The sequence below is a fragment of the Macrotis lagotis genome, chromosome 1 (assembly GCF_037893015.1).
Source record: "Macrotis lagotis isolate mMagLag1 chromosome 1, bilby.v1.9.chrom.fasta, whole genome shotgun sequence".
NCBI classification, from domain to species: Eukaryota; Metazoa; Chordata; class Mammalia; order Peramelemorphia; family Peramelidae; genus Macrotis; species Macrotis lagotis.
Genome location: NC_133658.1, coordinates 490,238,851 through 490,257,603, shown reverse-complemented (window position 1 = coordinate 490,257,603; position 18,753 = coordinate 490,238,851). Strand labels below are relative to the sequence as shown.

The window sequence follows — 18,753 nt, the reverse complement described above, 5'->3', positions numbered from 1 at the left end:
AGCCAAAAAGAAAAAAATTCAAATATCATGGAGCGATAGTCAGAATTACACAGCTTCCACTTAAAGAATCAGAGGGCTTGAGATACAATATAAAACCAAGAATCACCTATCCAAATGGATATTTAATAAAATAGTGAATTTTCAAGAATTTCTTATTAGAAGACTAGACCTGGATAAAATATTTGATCTCCATAGACCCAAGGGAAACATAAAAAGTTAAAAAAAATGACAGAGAAACATAAGACATTCAAGAAGGTTAAACTATTCTATTTGGCAAAATAATATTTGTACCTCTTAATTGCTTTCTTTCTAGAAGAGGGATTAAAAGATATATATATAGAGAGAGAAAAAAGTAGATCAATGAATGCCATACAACTAAAAAACTAGAGAAAATTTAAAACCCCCCAATTAAACCATAAATTGGAAATCCTGAAAAATCAAAGCAGAGAATAAAATCAAAAGTTAGAAAACCATCGAACTTATAAATAAAACTAGAAGCTGACTTTATGAAAAAATAAATAGATAAACCATTGACTAATTTTAGTTAAAAAAGTAAAGAAAACCAAATTACTGGTATCAAAACTGAAAGGGGTGAATTCACTATCAAAGAAGAAGAAATTAAGACAATTATTAGGAGCTATTTTTCCCAATTCTATGCCAATAAATTTGACAATCTAAGTGAAATGGATTAATATCTTTAAAAATGATAATTATTCATCTTAACAGAAGAAATAAAATACTTAAATAGCCCAATCTTAGAAGAGGAAATTGAAGAAGCCATCATTGATCTTCCTAAGACAAAATCACTAAGACCAGATGTATTCACAAGCAAATTCTACCAAATATTTAAAGAACAATTTGTCCCAATACTATATAAACTATTTGGGAAAATAGGCAAAGATGTCCTACCAATTTCCTTTAACAAACCAAATCTGCTGAAACCCAAACTAGGAAGAGCCTAAAGAGAGAAAGAAAATTATAGACTAATTTCCTTAATTTGTTACAAAAAAATGTAAACAAAATGCAAGCAATGAGATTGCAGCAGTATATCCCAAGTATCATATACTATGAAGCAGTAAGGATTTAAATCAATCAGGTAGGATTGGTTCAAAATTAAGTAATTATCAACATAATTGATCATATCAATAACAAAACCAAATGAAATCATATGATTAACTGAATAGATGTTGAAAAGGCCTTTGGCACAATACAACACCCATTCCTAATTAAAACACTAGAGAGCATATAAATAAATGGAGCTTACCTTAAAATGATAAGTATTATTAATCTAAAATCATCAGCAAGCATTATCTGTAATGGGGATAAGCTAGAAACATTCCCAAGACAATCAGGGGTAAAGCAAGGATGCTCATTATCACCTCTATTAATTTAATATTGTAGCAGAAATATTAACTATAGCAATAAGAGAAGAAAAAGAAATTAAAGGAATTAAAATAGGCAATAAGGAATCAAAACTATCACCCTTTGCAGATGATATAATGATATACTTAATATTTATTCAACTAAAAACCACTTGAAATTATTACAAGCTTTCACAAACTTTCAGAAAAATAATAAAACCCATAATAAATCATCAGCATTTCTATATATTACCAACAAAGTGTAATAGTAAGTGATAAATTCTATTTAAAATAATTATAGACAATGTAAAATACTTTAGAGGTTACCTGCCAAGATAAACTCAGGAAGTATATGAACACATATATAAAATACTTTTTATACAATAAAATCAGATCTAAACAACTAGAAAAAGTTTCACTGCTAATGGGAAGGCTGAACCAATATAATTAAAAATTCAGTGCCTTATCTATCAAATTATCAACAATATTCATCTGGAAGAATAGAAGGTAAAGAATATAAAAGGAATCAATAAAAAATGCAAAAGAAGGTGGTCTAGCCATGCAAGATCTCAAATATAATATAAAGTAATAATTATCAAAACAATATTGTATTCACTAAGAAATAGAGTGGTGAAGCAGTGGAATAGATTAGATAAATATTACAATTTGGTATATGACTGTAGTAATCAAGCATATGGTAAAGTCAAAGATCCAAGCTTTTGGGACAAAAACTCATTATTTGGCAAAATCTGCTAAATATAGACCAACATCTTACATCATATACAAAGATAAAGTCAAAATGGGTTCATGATTTATACATCAAGGACGATATCTTTAGCAAATTAAGAGAACATGAAATAGTTTTCCTGTAAGATCGATGAACAAGGGATGATTTTAAGATATCGAGTTTGGATTTCAGCAGCAATACAATACAAACATAGACAAACATGCATTTGGTATATGTGTATATACACTTTGCTTATACAATTATATGTATACCTATATATTGTGTGTGTATGTTTAACTATATATATATGTATATATATACATACATATATATATATATATATTTATAAATTTATCCTGGTGATGTTGACTGAAAAAGAAAATGACAAATATTGGCATTGTTGTTGTTATACTGTTAATATACTGTTGATGAAGCTGTGAATTAATGTAGTCATTCTAGAAAGCAATTTGGAACTATGCCTCCAAATGAAACAGCATAACATTTGATCCAGAAATAATTATGGTTAGGCTTATGCCTCAAATAGATCAGAGATGGAGGAAAAAGGATGCTTAAACTTAAAAAAAATGTTTAGTAATTCTTTTTGTGATAGTAACAAACTAGACATAGATAGAATGCCCATCGCTTAAAGAATGATTGACTAAATCATGGTTTATGGTTTTAGTGGAATATTATTGTTGCACAAGCAATGCTCTGATGATTTTTTAAAAACACACTGATGAATTTTTCAAAGGAATACTTCCCTACATCATTACCTTTTTGAAGAGCAGTCCAATTACAGCTGTTTTAATTTTTGCTGAGTTGAGCATATTGAAACGTTGATATAACTGGAGAACCAAAGTTTGTGCAATGGCCACAATAAAAAGGGCAACTGCATATCCATAGCCATTCCAAACCAAATCATGGTGGTTTTCACAAAAAAGGATCATCTCCCTGAATTAAGTAAGGTAGAAAAAGTGAGACATTAGACATTGTCAGCAATTAAATCACGAGTGCTAGGTATTTAGGAGTTGCAGTTTACATGACAAATACACAAAGAATGAATTCTACTTTACCCACACAAAGCAACCCTGGCTGGACACAAAGTAGATAATGGGGAAAATTCCTTAAACATTTTTTTTATTATTTTACTCTAAAAAACTATTTGAAATTCAGAACTCATGTGCCTGATATCTAATGTTAACAATACTAGTTGGCTTCACTATGTCTCAACAGAATCAGTGGAAATATAAAGGATAAAAACACATTTTATAAACACACAGAGACAGAATAGACCCTTTTCTTATTAAGATACCATGACTCTATTTGCCATTTACTTTAAGAGGCTCATTTTTGGGGGGATAAAATAATTCAAAAGTTATTTTACAAAATAAAAGTTCAATGCTTCTTATTTTTGTTATTTTTATGTTAAAATATGCTTTGTCATCCTGTTTTTTAAAAATATGATCTTTAGTCATGTGATCCCCTTCATATAAACAATGTTTTTTTTTAAACTAATCAGGAAAAGACCTTTCAGAGCTGGTTAGCTGTTGACTGGATTCTGAAAAATATAATATATAATTTCCAATTGTTTGACAAGACATCCTGCTCAAGAAGCTAGCCTCATCAAAGATCATGCTAATGATGAAACTACATGCAAGCATGTATGTATGTTTGTATGTATATGTATATGTGTATGTATATGTATATTTATATTTATATTTATGTTTATTTTATGCTTAAATTGTGACTCCTTATTTAACCCAGGCTTGAAAGTGAAGTGACTGCTCACAGACTTTGTCTTCCTGCTCTCTAGTTATAACTACTTCTTTCCTATTCTGAGTCTAACCTTACAATTGGTGCTGGACTTTGTACAGATACCTGCTTGGCTTAGATCACTGCATGTGAGAAATCTCAGACTCAGTCTCCCCAGATTTTTTCCTAAATTATGTGTGTGTGTGTGTGTGTATCACCATTTTACAGAAGTTTACTAATACAGACATTTTCCCTTCCTGTGAATTTTGAAACAAAACGAATCTGTTAACATTATATTCAGATCACTACTGTACTTAATGACAAAAATAGTAATTAAGTACAAAAATATCATAGCTCTTTTAAGAATGTGGTATATACTCATTTTTGGTTGATAGTATTTTTAAGTACATAAAATCAGAATAATAAAAATTTAAAAATCTGGAAATAAGCTAATGAAAGAATTATTTTCCTATATTATATTACATAATACTAAACAATGCAAATGTTTGCATTCTCTTGAAATTTAACATCTTTATTAATTTCTAAATCCTTCTGTGAACAAATAAAGCTTTACAATTTGATATCTGTAAAGTCCAAGGCCTGTTATTTTTTTTTGATATCAACATATGCCTGATGGAAAAGAGGTTTCTATATTCATAAAAAAAATCCTCAATTATTTAGTCATATTGTAACAATAAAGTAAGGTCATAGTCACTTTTTTTAAGGATAAGCATAGAAATAAAGAAGCTAGGATAAAGACATTCAGAAGACTATAAAGTGCTCAGATACTAATTTATATACTCCATTCAGTTGTTTCAGTAACTTAGAGAATGCAAATTCTTTGTGACCCCATTTGGGATTTTCTTAGCAAACATATTGGAGTGGTTTGTCATCTTTCTCATTTTACAGGTGAGGAAACCAAAGGCAAACACAGTTAAATGACTTGCCCATGATCACACAGCTAGTAAGTGTCTGAGGCCACATTTGAACTAAGAATATGAGATTTTCTGACCCTAGGTCTGGTACTCTACTCACCATACCAAAAAGCTATTCTCATTATGCACTACAATGGAGTAAACTACAAATAGAGTAAATAATGCAGTAATATTTTTCATGCTGACAGTTAATAGTCTCAATGAGACTGACAAATGTATTTCTTAACTTGAATCTTATCTGAGGCACAATTAATATCGAATTTTAAATTAATCTTTAATTAAATGTCTATTTGAAATGCAACTGAAATTAATTTTGAAGGGTATCTCTTTTTAAGAATCAAAAGGAGGAAAAGCAAACTTTGTTTCTATGCAAAATCTTTCCATGATTTACTTGACAGATTATATTGTATGCATCAAATATCCTGGAGTATGGGAGAAAGTTAAAGAGATAAAAATGTTTATTTTTAATAATTGATCAAAGGTCTATACAGGAAGTTATCACTGTAATATAACCACTCTCCTAACAGAACATTTTCATATAATGTTTTCAGTTCAACATCAACATTAATACAATGAAAATATAAATTATTTATTTAGGTTTGTTTTAAACATTTTCTGAAGTTCATATCTTTCATACACAATTTTCAGAGAGCTGATAAAATATTCATGTCTTATAGAAAGAATATTTAAGAGATTTTTCAGCTAAGATTTTATTATAGAATTCTTATTGTTTATTTTCATTATCAATAAATTGTGAGAAGAAATTTTGTAACTTACTTCATTATGAGTGGACTAATAAAGGATAAAATGTCAGCAAACACTTTGAGCAAAGCAACCTGAATCAATGAAACATTAAAGGTGTTCCATAGTGCTTGAAGTAAAGATGGTTTCTTGTCCTTTGCTTCTTTGTGAAAGGAAAACTAAGATCATAGAAAGGGGGGGGGGGAAATCCACCAAATCATAATTAGTTCATACAGTTAAAAATAAAGGAAAGGCAGCATAATATGACCATAAAATTAGGGAGAATAGACCCCAAAGGAAGTCAAGAAAATTATGATAAAATTTTGAAATATGACCCTTAACATTAGTATGGTTAGAACACTTTTCACTTTCATTAGAAATTTTTTTTTAACAAATACCATATTCCTTGAAGAAAACTAGAGAAGGAGGCCTAGTGGGCTAATAAAATGACTTGGGTTTTTACTCCTGCTATCCCACACATTTGAGTAATGACATAATGGTCATATTTTCAAGTCAGTATTTCTTTTTGTGGGAATAGGAAGAGACTTGGGGTCAGTTTGGTGATCTGTGGATAGCTCACTGCTCTTGGATCACACTAGTTGTGTGATCTTGGACAAGCCACTTAACCCTTACTGCCTTGCATCCAGGATCATCTCCAGTTGTCCTTATTCATATCTGACAACTGGACCTGGATGGCTCTGGAGGAGAAAGTGAGACTGGTGGCTTAGCACAGACCTTCACTCAAATCCAATTCTTGTGCTTGACAGATTATCACCTCCCTTGATGTCATGATCTTCAAGAACGAAGGACAAGTGTCATTAAGAGGAAGAGAAGTAAGGGAGGTTCAGTGAGACTTTGTATTTGTTTATATCTTTCTATATGCAATTTCTACATGCACATTACAAAGGGCCCTCCTAATCCTTGCCATGGATTGCAATGATTTCAATTGAAGAGATCACTTCATAAAATAACCCATTAATTACTGTAGTTGGAAACATTCACCATAATAAAGATACCTCATAGTTGTATTTCATTCTTGCAAAAAAAAATGATTCTTTTTTTCCCCCCCTCATTTTATCTCAGTAAGTTAGCAGAGTAGGTAGGGTAGATTTTGTTTCTATGTCACAGACAAGGAAGTTGAGGTTTAAAGAGATTGTGACTATCCAAGGGAGCATAGTTTTTTATTGGAGTGAGGAAAGCTTATTATTAGTAAAATTATCAACCTACTTTTGATTTCTTAGGATAAAATAAATTATATAACTAACAGTCAGTAAATAATCTCTTGGATTTTAGTATTCATCTTTACCTTTTGCTTTTTATTTGTTAAGATATTCTTTCTCCATTGTTTTTCAAAGACTGGACACACATTGTAGGAAGAATCACTATCATTCAATTCAAAAAGATCCTCTCTTTCCAATGGTTTCTTGTAGCCAAGAATTATTACACTAGAAAGAAAGAAATGAAGTAAGCACAACACCACAAATTCAATAATTAAGTTGGGTTTTATTTTTAAGCATACATTTATAAATAAAAAATAAAACATGTTTTTCCATAGGTCAACATGTATTTTTAAAAATCTTAGAAACCTACTAAAATCATGGATCTAGATCTCTACTGGTATGTCCTTGGTATGTTTTTGGCCTCATACTATTTAACATTTTTTTAATCAGTTATTTGAATAAAAGCATAGCTGAAATGCTTATCATATCAACCAACCAAAGTTGGGTTGAAAACTAACATGTTGGATAGCAGTCATTATCCAAAAAGACTGTGACAGTCTATAAAATGGAACTCAGTCTAAGATGAAATTTAATATTGATGAGTATAAAATCTTAGAATTATATTTTTAAAATATGCATAAGGTCAAATAAGTAATAATTTTGGAACTTTGAACTTTGACTTCTCAACTCCAAATTTAGCTCCAATGCTGCCTTCTTAAGACTCATGGATACTTGCTGAAAGTCTAAGACATAGGATCATAAATTTATATGTGGAAGTGACATGAAGGATTATACAGTCATTTTTTTCAATTTACAGATGAGGAAACTGAAGCCCAGAGAGAAAGTTACTTGCCTAAGGTGGTAAATGTCAGAGCTAGGATTTGAACTCAGATCTTTTGAATTTAAATTCAGATCTCTTTTCCATTGTACCATCCATCTTTCCTTCGATGAATTCTAGTACTAATTTCTGTTCTTTCCCTCTGATGAACTTAAAGCTAGAAAGCTATTTTCTATACATATACAAGATGTAGGGAATGGAAATAGAAACTGAAAACAAAAGTGAGCTAATGAATGAAATGTAAATTGTTTGGATCAAGAGATAATTTTTAATTTTTAAAGTAAATTATCCTGCTATAATTTATGGCTACCCTAAGTCTTAAATGCTCTAGCAAGGAACTCTAATAATGTTTTCCTTATATATGCTTGGAATGTCCTTTCTTATAGGGTACCTTAAAATAATATTCAGCAGAAAAATATTTCATACCACATTAAATCCTATCTCATTCCATAAAGTCATATTCATTTTCAAAATAAAATTGTATTGACTTTCACAAAATCATTTTAAATAACATTTACTCTCTCAGAATTTATTTAGTGTGCAAAATTCAACGGCTTTAGTTCATTTGTATGTGACACCTGCTTTCATACTGAGTCTTCAAATAACTAAGTATCAAAAAGTGACACAAGTTCTATTGGTTGATCCCCATTACCCAAGAGTATATTCTGTCTTCTTTTCTAATGATTCAATATCCTCATCATACTAATTGTTCCTATAGACTATTTCAATGTCTTTGGGTGAAATATCATATTTTATCTCATCCTCCACTTTTTCCTCCTTTATTTTGTTACCTCAGAGGGAAAACAGATTATGTTTAATAGAAGGCGTTTGTGAGCTTGAGACTATTTTATTTGTGATACTTCTTGGGATACTAAAAGACATTCCCAGAATGAAGGCTAGGCATCACTATTTTGCTTCTGTTTCCACAGAAATCTCTTATCTATAGAGAGGAATTTGTTTTAAAATTCATAGAATCAGGTGCAACAGTGAAAAGAATTCTTGGATTGAGGCCTGGAAGGCCCGAGTTCAAATCTGATCTCAGATGCATATTAGCTTTGTGACCCTGGGCAGGTTACTTAAACTCTATATATGCCTCAGTTTTCTTGATGTAAAAAATGGGGAATAATAATAGTATCTACCTCACAAGTTTATTGTAGGATATAATATTTATATAGTGCCAGTGACTGGCACATAGTAGGTATCTAATAAATGCTTGCTCCCTTTTCTCTAAAATTATTAATGATCTAGTCCAGTAGAATATAATTTCCTTGAAAGCAAAAACTGTTTTGCTTTTGCTGTCTTATTCCTAACTCTTGGAACAGTGTTTATTGAATTGAATTAAGCTAAAGTAATATTTGTATTCCTAGAACTCAATTTGCTTTGAGCTCTTTTATTCTTAATTTAAATTTTTTTTAGTTGTTCCACAAATGCATTTTAAAGTGCTAGGAAGAAATAAAGAAAAGAAAAGACAATGGCCCCTGACTTTATGGAATTTCTATTGGTTTACAATAAGTAGAAGCAATATACATTCACATTTACATTAGATAATATGAAGACATTCCTAATTATGAGGATTTAGGAATACATTTTAAAAAACTGTAGAGCTTTTCTATCATTATCTAAGTCAGATCTTCCTAGATTTATAACTTCTAAAGGGTCTTGTCGAATCTTATGGATAAATTATTCCTCCATGTTTGGGCTCTACTTATAAAAGAAATCATGATTTGTAAAAACTACAAAAGTCTAAGTATGATTCTTCTGTAATTGAGCAACTACCATAACTCAAGGGTAATGCAGAGAAAAATATATGTCCTCCTGTCTGTGAAGATTATCAATATATAACTCTGGATTTCTTTATAATAAATATTTTAAAATGTTACTTTATCAAAAAGTATTTAGCTTGACATTTTGACTAAGAATAATCTTTATGCTAGATTGTGTTGGAACATGCTCAAATCACCTAACATTAGAAGCACCCTGCTACTATATTACTCTATCTACCAACTTGCTAAAGAAGTTGTTGTCAATCATTCTCAAAGAGGACCAAAATGACATCACTATGTTGAATCAAAGTAAAATATGTCCAACTGTGGCTAATCAGACCAATCAATATCAGCTCAGAAGCTTCTACCACAGGTCAGGCAGAAATAAAGCATATGAATATTGGGAGTGGAAAAATCTCTAAATTTGTGAGTCTCATGTTTCTACCATAATTTTGCTTCACTCATAGAACACAGCATCTTTTTTGTTTGTCTTTTCAGTCAGAATAGGCTATGCCTTTAAAAACTGAGTGACCAGGACACTCATACTTCTGATGTATCCAGAGAGGCTGAAAATTAAGCTTAGCATATGTGTCATGAATTGAAAAGGGTAACCTTTCCTTCTTTCTCTCCTTTTAGGCTCATGGGCCCAAGAAAGAGTCCTAGGCTTCTGTTTCTTCTGGATTTTTTTTTTTTTGCCCTCAGTTTCAGGTGCAGGAGACAGAATCTCCATTGACCTCAGAATCATTGAGCCATGGCAACCTCAGAACCAATGACGTTGTAAGCAGCCAAGTTGGCAGAGAAGTCCTAAGTAAAGGTAACTGGGACTCGAGCCCAAGAGGTATCTGGTCTAGGAACTTGGGACTGGGTTATATAGGAATTGAGCTAAACTGTCAATGTAATATCCTTTCTTTCCCCAGAATTTGAGGTGAAGGAAGAATTTATACCCTATGTATTGGGGAATATATTTGTCTATTTGTTTTTATACTTTTAAAGCAAATATTCCTTTGTAAAATCGAATCTGATTGCTAAGTAGTTAAATAGAATTGGGGTGTGGGGGTACCCTCTAATTGGGAAAAGATAGTGATAGTGGCTGGTACCAGTGGCAGAGAGCCTAGACACCCTTAAAATCCCTTTAATGATCAAATATAACACACCTGACCTCCAGATGGTGGGGACCAGAGTCACTGATTGTTACCTTTGATAGTTTTTTTTGCTCTTTAAATTGTATGAGATAGAATGTACATGCTACTTTATTTATTTTAAATAATACCTCTCTAGGTTAGATTGCAAAAGATTCATTAAGTTCTTACCTGTCAAACCAGGAATATGTCATTTTACTGATGAATGAAGCATGTTTTTCTGGACTACATTTCTAAAATGACAAAGACACATGATGCACATAATGACACATGATGCAGGATGACATCAAAACCTGTAACTTACATTTGAAATATGTTCTGTGTGTTTTAAAAGCAAAATGAAAATCACTCTACTAAGAATGATTAAAGTGGTAGATTAGCTAACCTATAATGACCTATAGGATATTTATCACTCTAAAATTCCATGATTTCAATTTATAGGATATTCCAAAAGTCTTAATGCATTGGGACACCCTGTATTAGATATAGCAGGATTTAATCCTAACAGATTGGTAAAACATGTTAAAAGTTTGTGAAATTATTTTCCTGCCAAATTCAAAAAGTACAACATTTTTAGGGCAAATTATTTTTATTTTTAAATTAAATTTTATTGATATTTTGCATTTTGTATATTATCACTATTTCTGCAGAAATAGTTCTTTATTATTTTATGATATTTCTAAATAGAAAAGGAAAAAATCCACAGCAAAACCATTCAATAAATTGAGTTTGACAATATATGCAATGTGTCAAAGTCATGGACCTCCCAGTCCTACAAAGGAAGGGTATCTTCTCATTTCTTTGAGTTCATTCTTGATCTTTGTAATTTTGGAATGATTACTTTAATATTGTTTTATAGTTATTCTTTCCAATTATGTTTTTATGGTAATTATATATATTGTTTTCTAGGATCAACTTACGTGAATATCAGTAAATCTTTGCAATTTTTAAATTGAGATTTACTACTTCACTACAGTAATATTTCATCACATTCATGTACCACAAGTTTGTTTAATTATTCCCCAGTCATTGAATATCTACTTTATTTCCAATTCTTGGCTACCAAAGTACTACCAAAAATATTTTAGTGCATATAGATTTTTTGTTTTAATCAATAACCCTGGAATCTAAATCTAGGAATGAAATCTCTGGGTCAAAATAGACATTTTAGCTATGTTATTTGTATAATTCCAAATCACTTTCAGAATGGTTTTACTGATTCATAGATCTACTCAAAATGCATGCTATGTTATTTGTATAATTCCAAATCACTTTCAGAATGGTTTTACTGATTCATAGATCTACTCAAAATGCACTAGAATATCCATTTTCCCACAACTATTCCAACATTAACTCTTCCCATTTTTTGTCTCCTTTGTCAATTTAAAGGGTATGAAATAAAAACCTTAAGATTTTGATTTCCATTTCTCTTATTAGTGATTTGGAGAATTTCTTCATGTAGTTGTTAAGAATTTGCAATTCTTTTTAAAACTATAATAATAATTATTTAATCTTTCTTTTATAATTGCTTCTATCCTTTATTTTGTTGAGTACTGCTAAAACTCTAAAACATAGAATCTTCTTGTCTTCTAATTTTGCACTTCTCTTTAGCATTAAGATTGCATCAACCTTTTGAATTTATTTTAGAATATGTCTGAAGATGGAGGTCAAGGCTTAATTTCTGCAAGACTACACTCCCATTTTCACAGCAGTTTTTATACAACAGAGAGTTCTTTAATGTACTTTGTTATTTTTTTATAGAACACTAGACAATTGAATAGCTTTATTTACAACTATTTTTAGTCTACTCTATCCCATCAAATTACTTCTGTATTTTTAAAATCACTACCAAGTAGCTTTGGTTATTCCAGGTTGTTAAAATAGTTAAGTAGTGGAAGTACTGTTTTCTCTATATCCCTACTATTTTTATTATTTCTATTGTTCCAGAAACTTTGTTTCTATAGATGAAATGTGTTATTATATTATTGAGTTGCATAAAGTTTCTCTTGAATAGTTTGTTTTTATAGTGCTGAAAACATAATTCTTTAATATAAATGTTTTTGTAGTATTGTCATTTTTATTAAATTGATTACAAGACAGCACATATATATTATATATATAATATATGTAATATATAATATATATATATATATATATATATATGTATTTAGTTTTTGCTAGGCAATGGGGTTAAGTGGCTTGCCCAAGGCCACACAGCTAGGTAATTATTAAGCATCTGAGGAGGGATTTGAACTCAGGTATTCATGTTCAATATAATTTGGTCAAAATAAATGATTTCTTGGTGAATTATCATAATCTGACAGTATTTTATTTAAAATTTTAAAATTATTACCTACTAATGATAGTGACCTCTAATTATCCTATGCCTTATCTTTCCCTCTATTTAGGACTAAATCTGTTGCATAATAGAAGATTGATAGTGTGCTTTATTTCTCAATTTTTAAATAATAATTTGCATAGTATTGTTGTTGATTTTTCTTTAAACATCTGACAAAGTTATCCTATGAATGTATCAGAAAAACAAGTATATTTTTTTTAATCCAAGAGTACTTTTATTCTGAGTTCATTTCTTTTTCTGAAATAGAATTCTGTAAGATTTCTATATGATCTTATCTTAGGTTGGGCATTTTATACTCTCTGCCTCCTATTTATATTTATATTATCAGTTTCATTTATACAATAGAGTGATATAAATATTTCTTATTTTTCTATTACTGTATCTTATTGTAAATTCAATTAATTTTTCATTTATGAAGCCATTTGGAGTACATATGAATTTTCTTATTCATTTCTCATATTAAGGTGTGAATCTTTGTTTTTGTTTTGTTTGATAACATGATTCCAACTATTGCTTTTTTTGGATTCACTCAATGCATATTAAATTTTATTCTAATCTTATGCTTTTTTGTGCTCATGTCTTTGTATTTTAGATGTATTTCTTATGAATAAAAGATTGTGGAGTTTTGTTTTCTTAATCTAATCTAGCCCTTTTTTTAATGGATAAATTAATCAATTCACATATAAAGTTATGAGAGTTAGCATTTTTGCCTAATACTCTGTAATATGCTTTTTAGAATCATTTTTTCTCATTACTGTTCTTCCTCTTCCTCTGTTAAGGAAGCACTTTGTCTCTTAAATTAGTACTGCTAAATCTGCTTTAACTTATTCCCATAGTTCTTGTCCTTTTATCTCTACTCTCTGGCCTATCTCATTTGTCAATCCTTTCCCTAGTTTTTGCATTTTATTTAACTTAATTCTTTTTTCTTTTTCTTCTGATCTCTTATCCAATTATTCTTCTCTTTTTTCTCTCACTTAAGTAGTCAACTGAAATTTTCCTTCCTTTTCCTTTTAATTTTTTTAAAGTTTAAAATTTTTTCTAGGCCTTTTTCCAAAAAGAATCTCTCATTCATTTTCATCATCAACTCTTTTCCTACCCTCTAGATTTTTATAACTGATAAGTCTCATTTTAGTCATTATAATCCTCATGGAATTAAAATTTGTAAGGTATCCATTTTGAGCTCTTCCTTCCAAAGAGTTTCTGTTTTGTAAATATTTTTCCCTTCCCCCTATTTTGTTGTCTTTCACTCTTAGATGTATCCATTTTTATAGGAGATAGAACCTAGAAATGTTCCCAACAGTATAAATTTTCCATGTACTCTTGATTGTGCGTTCATTACTAATCTCCCTTCTATGATTATTCCCACCCCCACCCCCACCCCTGCATTTGCCATGAAATCCATTCTCTAGGTCCAGAACCTCCCACCCTTCTTGACAATTGTTTCCAGGAGCTTTGTTTACACCCTCTTTTGAAACAAGATGCTATCTATGGAAGCACTACTACATTTTAGAGGAAATAGCTTCTAAAAGCAACAAATGCTAGTAAGTTATAGTCATTTTAAGCTTTTAATTTTCCATAATAAATATCTCTCTATCCCCCAAATATGTCAATACGTAAAATTTTGGATGTTTCTAAACCATATTTCCTGCACTCTAGCCCTCTTCTTCATTCCTCTATTACCAGTACTTACTTTGCCCTAAGAACCCTAGACTCTGGGAAGTGAGCTTTCATCTTATCTAACCTAGAACCAAGCCACCATTCTACTTTCAGCTCATTTCCCAATATCTTCTCCATTCTCTACTCACTTTCTAACCCTTCTTTAATTCATTCTTTCCCTGTTATAAACTTCTTAAGAGCAGGTGTTCTCTTCCTTGTTTGTATCTGTATCACTAACACTTAGTAAAGTCCCTGGCACATAATTAGCACTTAAAAAATTTTTTTTCATTCATTCAACTTCAACATTTCAAGACACATGATTTTATATGTAGGCACTTCACCCAAAAATAAAGATCCCAATCCTGCCATAATAATGCATAATCTGTCTGATAGAGTTGATGTCATTAAAAAAAAAAGTCTTTCTCTGTGGCAGTGAGTGCCTTTGAAATAAACTAGGGGGCACTCCTTAGATATAAGGCATATACTCTATGTCTGGGTTTTCTTAAAGACTTTCTTAAAGATTGATATGTTTTAGGAGATTTGCCCTTGGCTAGTAAAGCCTTTGAGAACGGAAACATATGACAAAATGATTTAACAGTATTAACAGTATTAACAGTAAACAAATAAAAACTGACTCTGAAATTATCAAATTGACTCAGAAAGTTTCAAAAGTCCTTCCTTTTGAACTTGCTATTTTACATCTAAGATGTTACTATGTTAGTCAAAGTTTTGATAGTCAACTAATATCCAATACTTTTGATGTTTTTATTTTTTCAACCTTTTTGAACTTAGGAAATCAAACAAGAAAAAAGTAGTAAATGTATTTCAATGTATTAGTCTTTTCCTTTTTCTCCCATTTCTATTCCTTCCCCATTTTAGACTCTCTGAATCTGAAAATGACCTCTTATAATGGGTAGAATATAATCCAGCAAATTATAACCTTCTATTTCTTGTTTTTCTCTCTATCCTCTTATTTTTTTTTATCATTGAGAAAAATTAACACACACAAAAACTTTTGTATAAAAAGGAACAGGAAGAATGACTATGACTCTCCATGAAATGCAACTTCATTTAGAGAAGTACATTTCAAACTTAATGACGTAGCTCTAATTCTGGGCAGCATATCCTTTTGCCCTTCTCAACTTCCTTTTGATTATTTAAAAAATAATTTATTTGATGCTCTTTTCTTCCTTTTCTTCTTTTTCTTTAATATCCCTATTACTACCCAGTTAGGCAGTTAGGTGATGTTATAGATAGTGTTCTGACTGGACCTGGAGTTAGTATTAACAGCTGAATTCAAATTTGACCTCAAATAGTTACTAGTTGTATGACCCTAGATAAGTCACTTAACTTATCTCAGTTTCTTCATCTGTCAAATGAACTGGAAATGGCAAATAACTCTAGTATCTTTGCCAAGAAAACCCCAAATGGGGTCATGAAGAATCAGACATGACTGAAATGAGTGAACAACAATTAGATCCAAAATTTGAATAAAGACTTGGGTTCTAGTCTAAATAAGTTAATTTTGAGTTAAGGAAACTGAGGCTCTGAGAGTTAAACTGACTTGTCCAGATTATATAGCTACCTATTAACAGAATAAGAACTTGACCTCAGAACTGCTCTCTCCCAATCTAGTAGATTTTTTTAACCACCACATCATAATTTTCCGTTTCAATTTTACATTGACTTCTATTAATAACCTCTACTTATAAATCATTTAAAAAATTTTTTAATTTGTTTCATATCTATAATGTTGTTTTAACCTCACAATTCTCTAAATAGGACAAATATAGAAATTGAGGTCCAGAGATGGAGTGAATAAAATTAAAATAAGAGCTAGGACCAGAATGTCTTTATCCTGTTTATTTTATTTTATTTTTCTAGATCATAATCTCAGGTAGAAAATCTATTAATGTGACATTATGAAATGACAATAACTGAAGATTTGGCCTGGCAGGTGAGAAAGACACCCATTTTCCGCATTTCTGAGGGCAGTGGTAGCTTTGTTTATGATTTGGAATAACTATACCTTACTAGACAGTTTTTAACACAGGACTTGAAGAAATTAGAGAGATGATTTTTTATAGATCATTCTAGAATAGTGAAGCAACTTGATTAAGATAACAAAAACAGTAAGAAATAGAGCTAGAACTTTTAACTCAAATCTGTTCACTCCATTTTTATGCAGTTTATCTGGATTTCATGTAAGAGCCTAATCAGTTTCTATGGAAAGCCTTCTCCCTGTCACCTGCAATTAAAAAGGTTTGTCTTATTAGAATTTCACTGATCCCTCTCTACCTCTCCTTTTTCCCTAGTCCCCTTTTAGACTGATGTCTCTTTCCCTCTTATAGGATTTGTCAGTTTTTAATTATCTAAGAATAGAAGATCTGCTGCCTACTGCCTTAAAACAGATTGGAATCTCTCATTCCCTTGCTCAACACTACACATGTGACCTGGGTTCTTAAAATGGGAGTGGAAGGAGGGGGAAAGAGAAACAATTTTTCACAACTAAAATATCTAATTTATCACCATAGCTGGGTCAAAATAAGGAAAATAATACAGTTCTTTAAGGGTCTAAAAGTCACATCTCCCCTTGGACAGACTTACCCCACCTTTTCCCTTTCGGGACCAATTGTCTTTACCTTCTGCCTGAGGCTCCCCAGGACGGGTTCATAGGAGCCCTTTCTGTTCCAGTTCCATAGCCAAGAAAACATGATCCGAGCCTCTGTGTGTGTGTGTGTGTGTGTGTGTGTGTGTGTGTGTGTGTGTGTGTGTGCGTGTTGTGTTCTTCTAAGAGAAAAGGGAAAAGGAGTTAGTGGTTGTGGAAGACCATAAATCAAGGTCTCAATAAGGAGAGATGAAGGCTCGCACCAACAGTGCTGCCTTCCCCTATCTTCCTGTCTTGCCTCCTCGCCCTGCCTATTTGCTGAAAGCCACTCCCAGAAAATAGTTTAGCTGGCAATTCTGGGGATTGGAGGAGGAGCTGACCTTGTCTTTAGGGATTTCTCTTCAAAACTCTTTTATATATGCTGGCAATTCCCAACATGTTTCAAAAGAACTGTATTCACTGATTTGTGTCTCATGGAATGAAACTTCTTACTTTTAAATACTTTAGAGGAATGGAAAAAGATGATGTTGGAAGAAATGAGGGGAATAAAATAAGCAAAAAGCATAGCAGGAAAAGGGATACAATAGGTCCCTTCTAAGGTTTGATGTTGAAGTGCAAGGTCAATAACAGTTATCAAAATTAATTATAATTATATAGATGTACAAAATAATTTTACATATATATGTATAAATATATGAGTATGTGTATACACATACACACCTATAAATTACATAATAATTTTGTTGTGTATTTAAAAGAAATAAAGTAAATTTGCAGTTTCATGTACAATCATCATTTTTATTGTTATGTTATAGAAATGCTTGTTTTATTACATAAATTAAAAATTAATTAAAGGAGCAAAACAAAAAAGAAGAAAGGACAAGTACTTATTAAGCACCCACTACTATTTGCCAGATGCTACCCCAAGTGCTTTAGAAACATTGCTTCATTTAATCCTCATAGTAACCTTGGGAAGTAATTACTTTAATTATCTTCATTTTACAGTTGAGGAAACTAAGGTGGACAAAAGTTATTGACTTAAGTACCCTGAGTTCACATAACTGATAAGCGGCTGGGGTTAGATTGGAACTCAGGTCTTCCTCATTTCATGTCCAAGCACTATATTCACTATATTATCTAGCTCCTATCTTAGGACAAACAAGAGTAAAAGGTTCTTTGGGAAAATGCATAGAAAATGCTTCTATCCCAAGGAAAAGTTTTAAAGTACTGGATAAAACCACCCAACAATACATAAACGAGTAGAACTCCCTTCATAGCATCATATTTAATTTTTCCCAACTTCTTGGAATGATATATCTTTATTGTGGTTCTTACAAAAATTTAAAATTTTATGGGCACTAATTCTGAAGATATGACAGCTCCTGCTTACCTGATAAGCCTATAAAAATGACAAAACCTATCTGAAGGAGATTAAAAGCAAATTTGAAAAATACCAAACTGAACACAAAGTAAATACTTCCAATGTTCCATTGATGGCTAATGGATGGAGAAAGGATTTTTAAAAATTAGTTATATTTGTTACAATACAAAACAATGAGTAATGTTGTTACAGTGGAGGACTGGCCAATGAGATTCCATGCAAAGATTTTTTTCTTCTTGTATATTTCCACATTGATCTCTGCTGCTGCTCCTG

The 18,753-nt window shown here is 31.1% G+C and overlaps 1 protein-coding gene across 3 annotated transcripts in view; it reads right to left on the bottom strand.

Annotated features, from left to right (window-relative positions):
• Positions 1–17,398, bottom strand: part of LOC141506754 (multidrug resistance-associated protein 1-like) — a 132,095-nt gene extending 114,697 nt beyond the window's left edge. For 2 of the 3 annotated variants that reach the window (XM_074213815.1, XM_074213816.1), the window contains exons 1-5: positions 17,134–17,398; positions 10,648–10,709; positions 6,823–6,961; positions 5,553–5,695; positions 2,862–3,039 (exon numbers count right to left, since the gene is read on the bottom strand). In XM_074213815.1, coding sequence (XP_074069916.1) covers positions 2,862–3,039; positions 5,553–5,695; positions 6,823–6,961; positions 10,648–10,709; positions 17,134–17,205 — 594 coding nt within the window. In that variant the 5' untranslated portion in view covers positions 17,206–17,398. The remainder of the gene's footprint in view (positions 1–2,861; positions 3,040–5,552; positions 5,696–6,822; positions 6,962–10,647; positions 10,710–17,133) is intronic. The other variant, XM_074213814.1, reaches the window with a different exon arrangement.
• Positions 17,399–18,753: the final 1,355 nt, after the last annotated feature.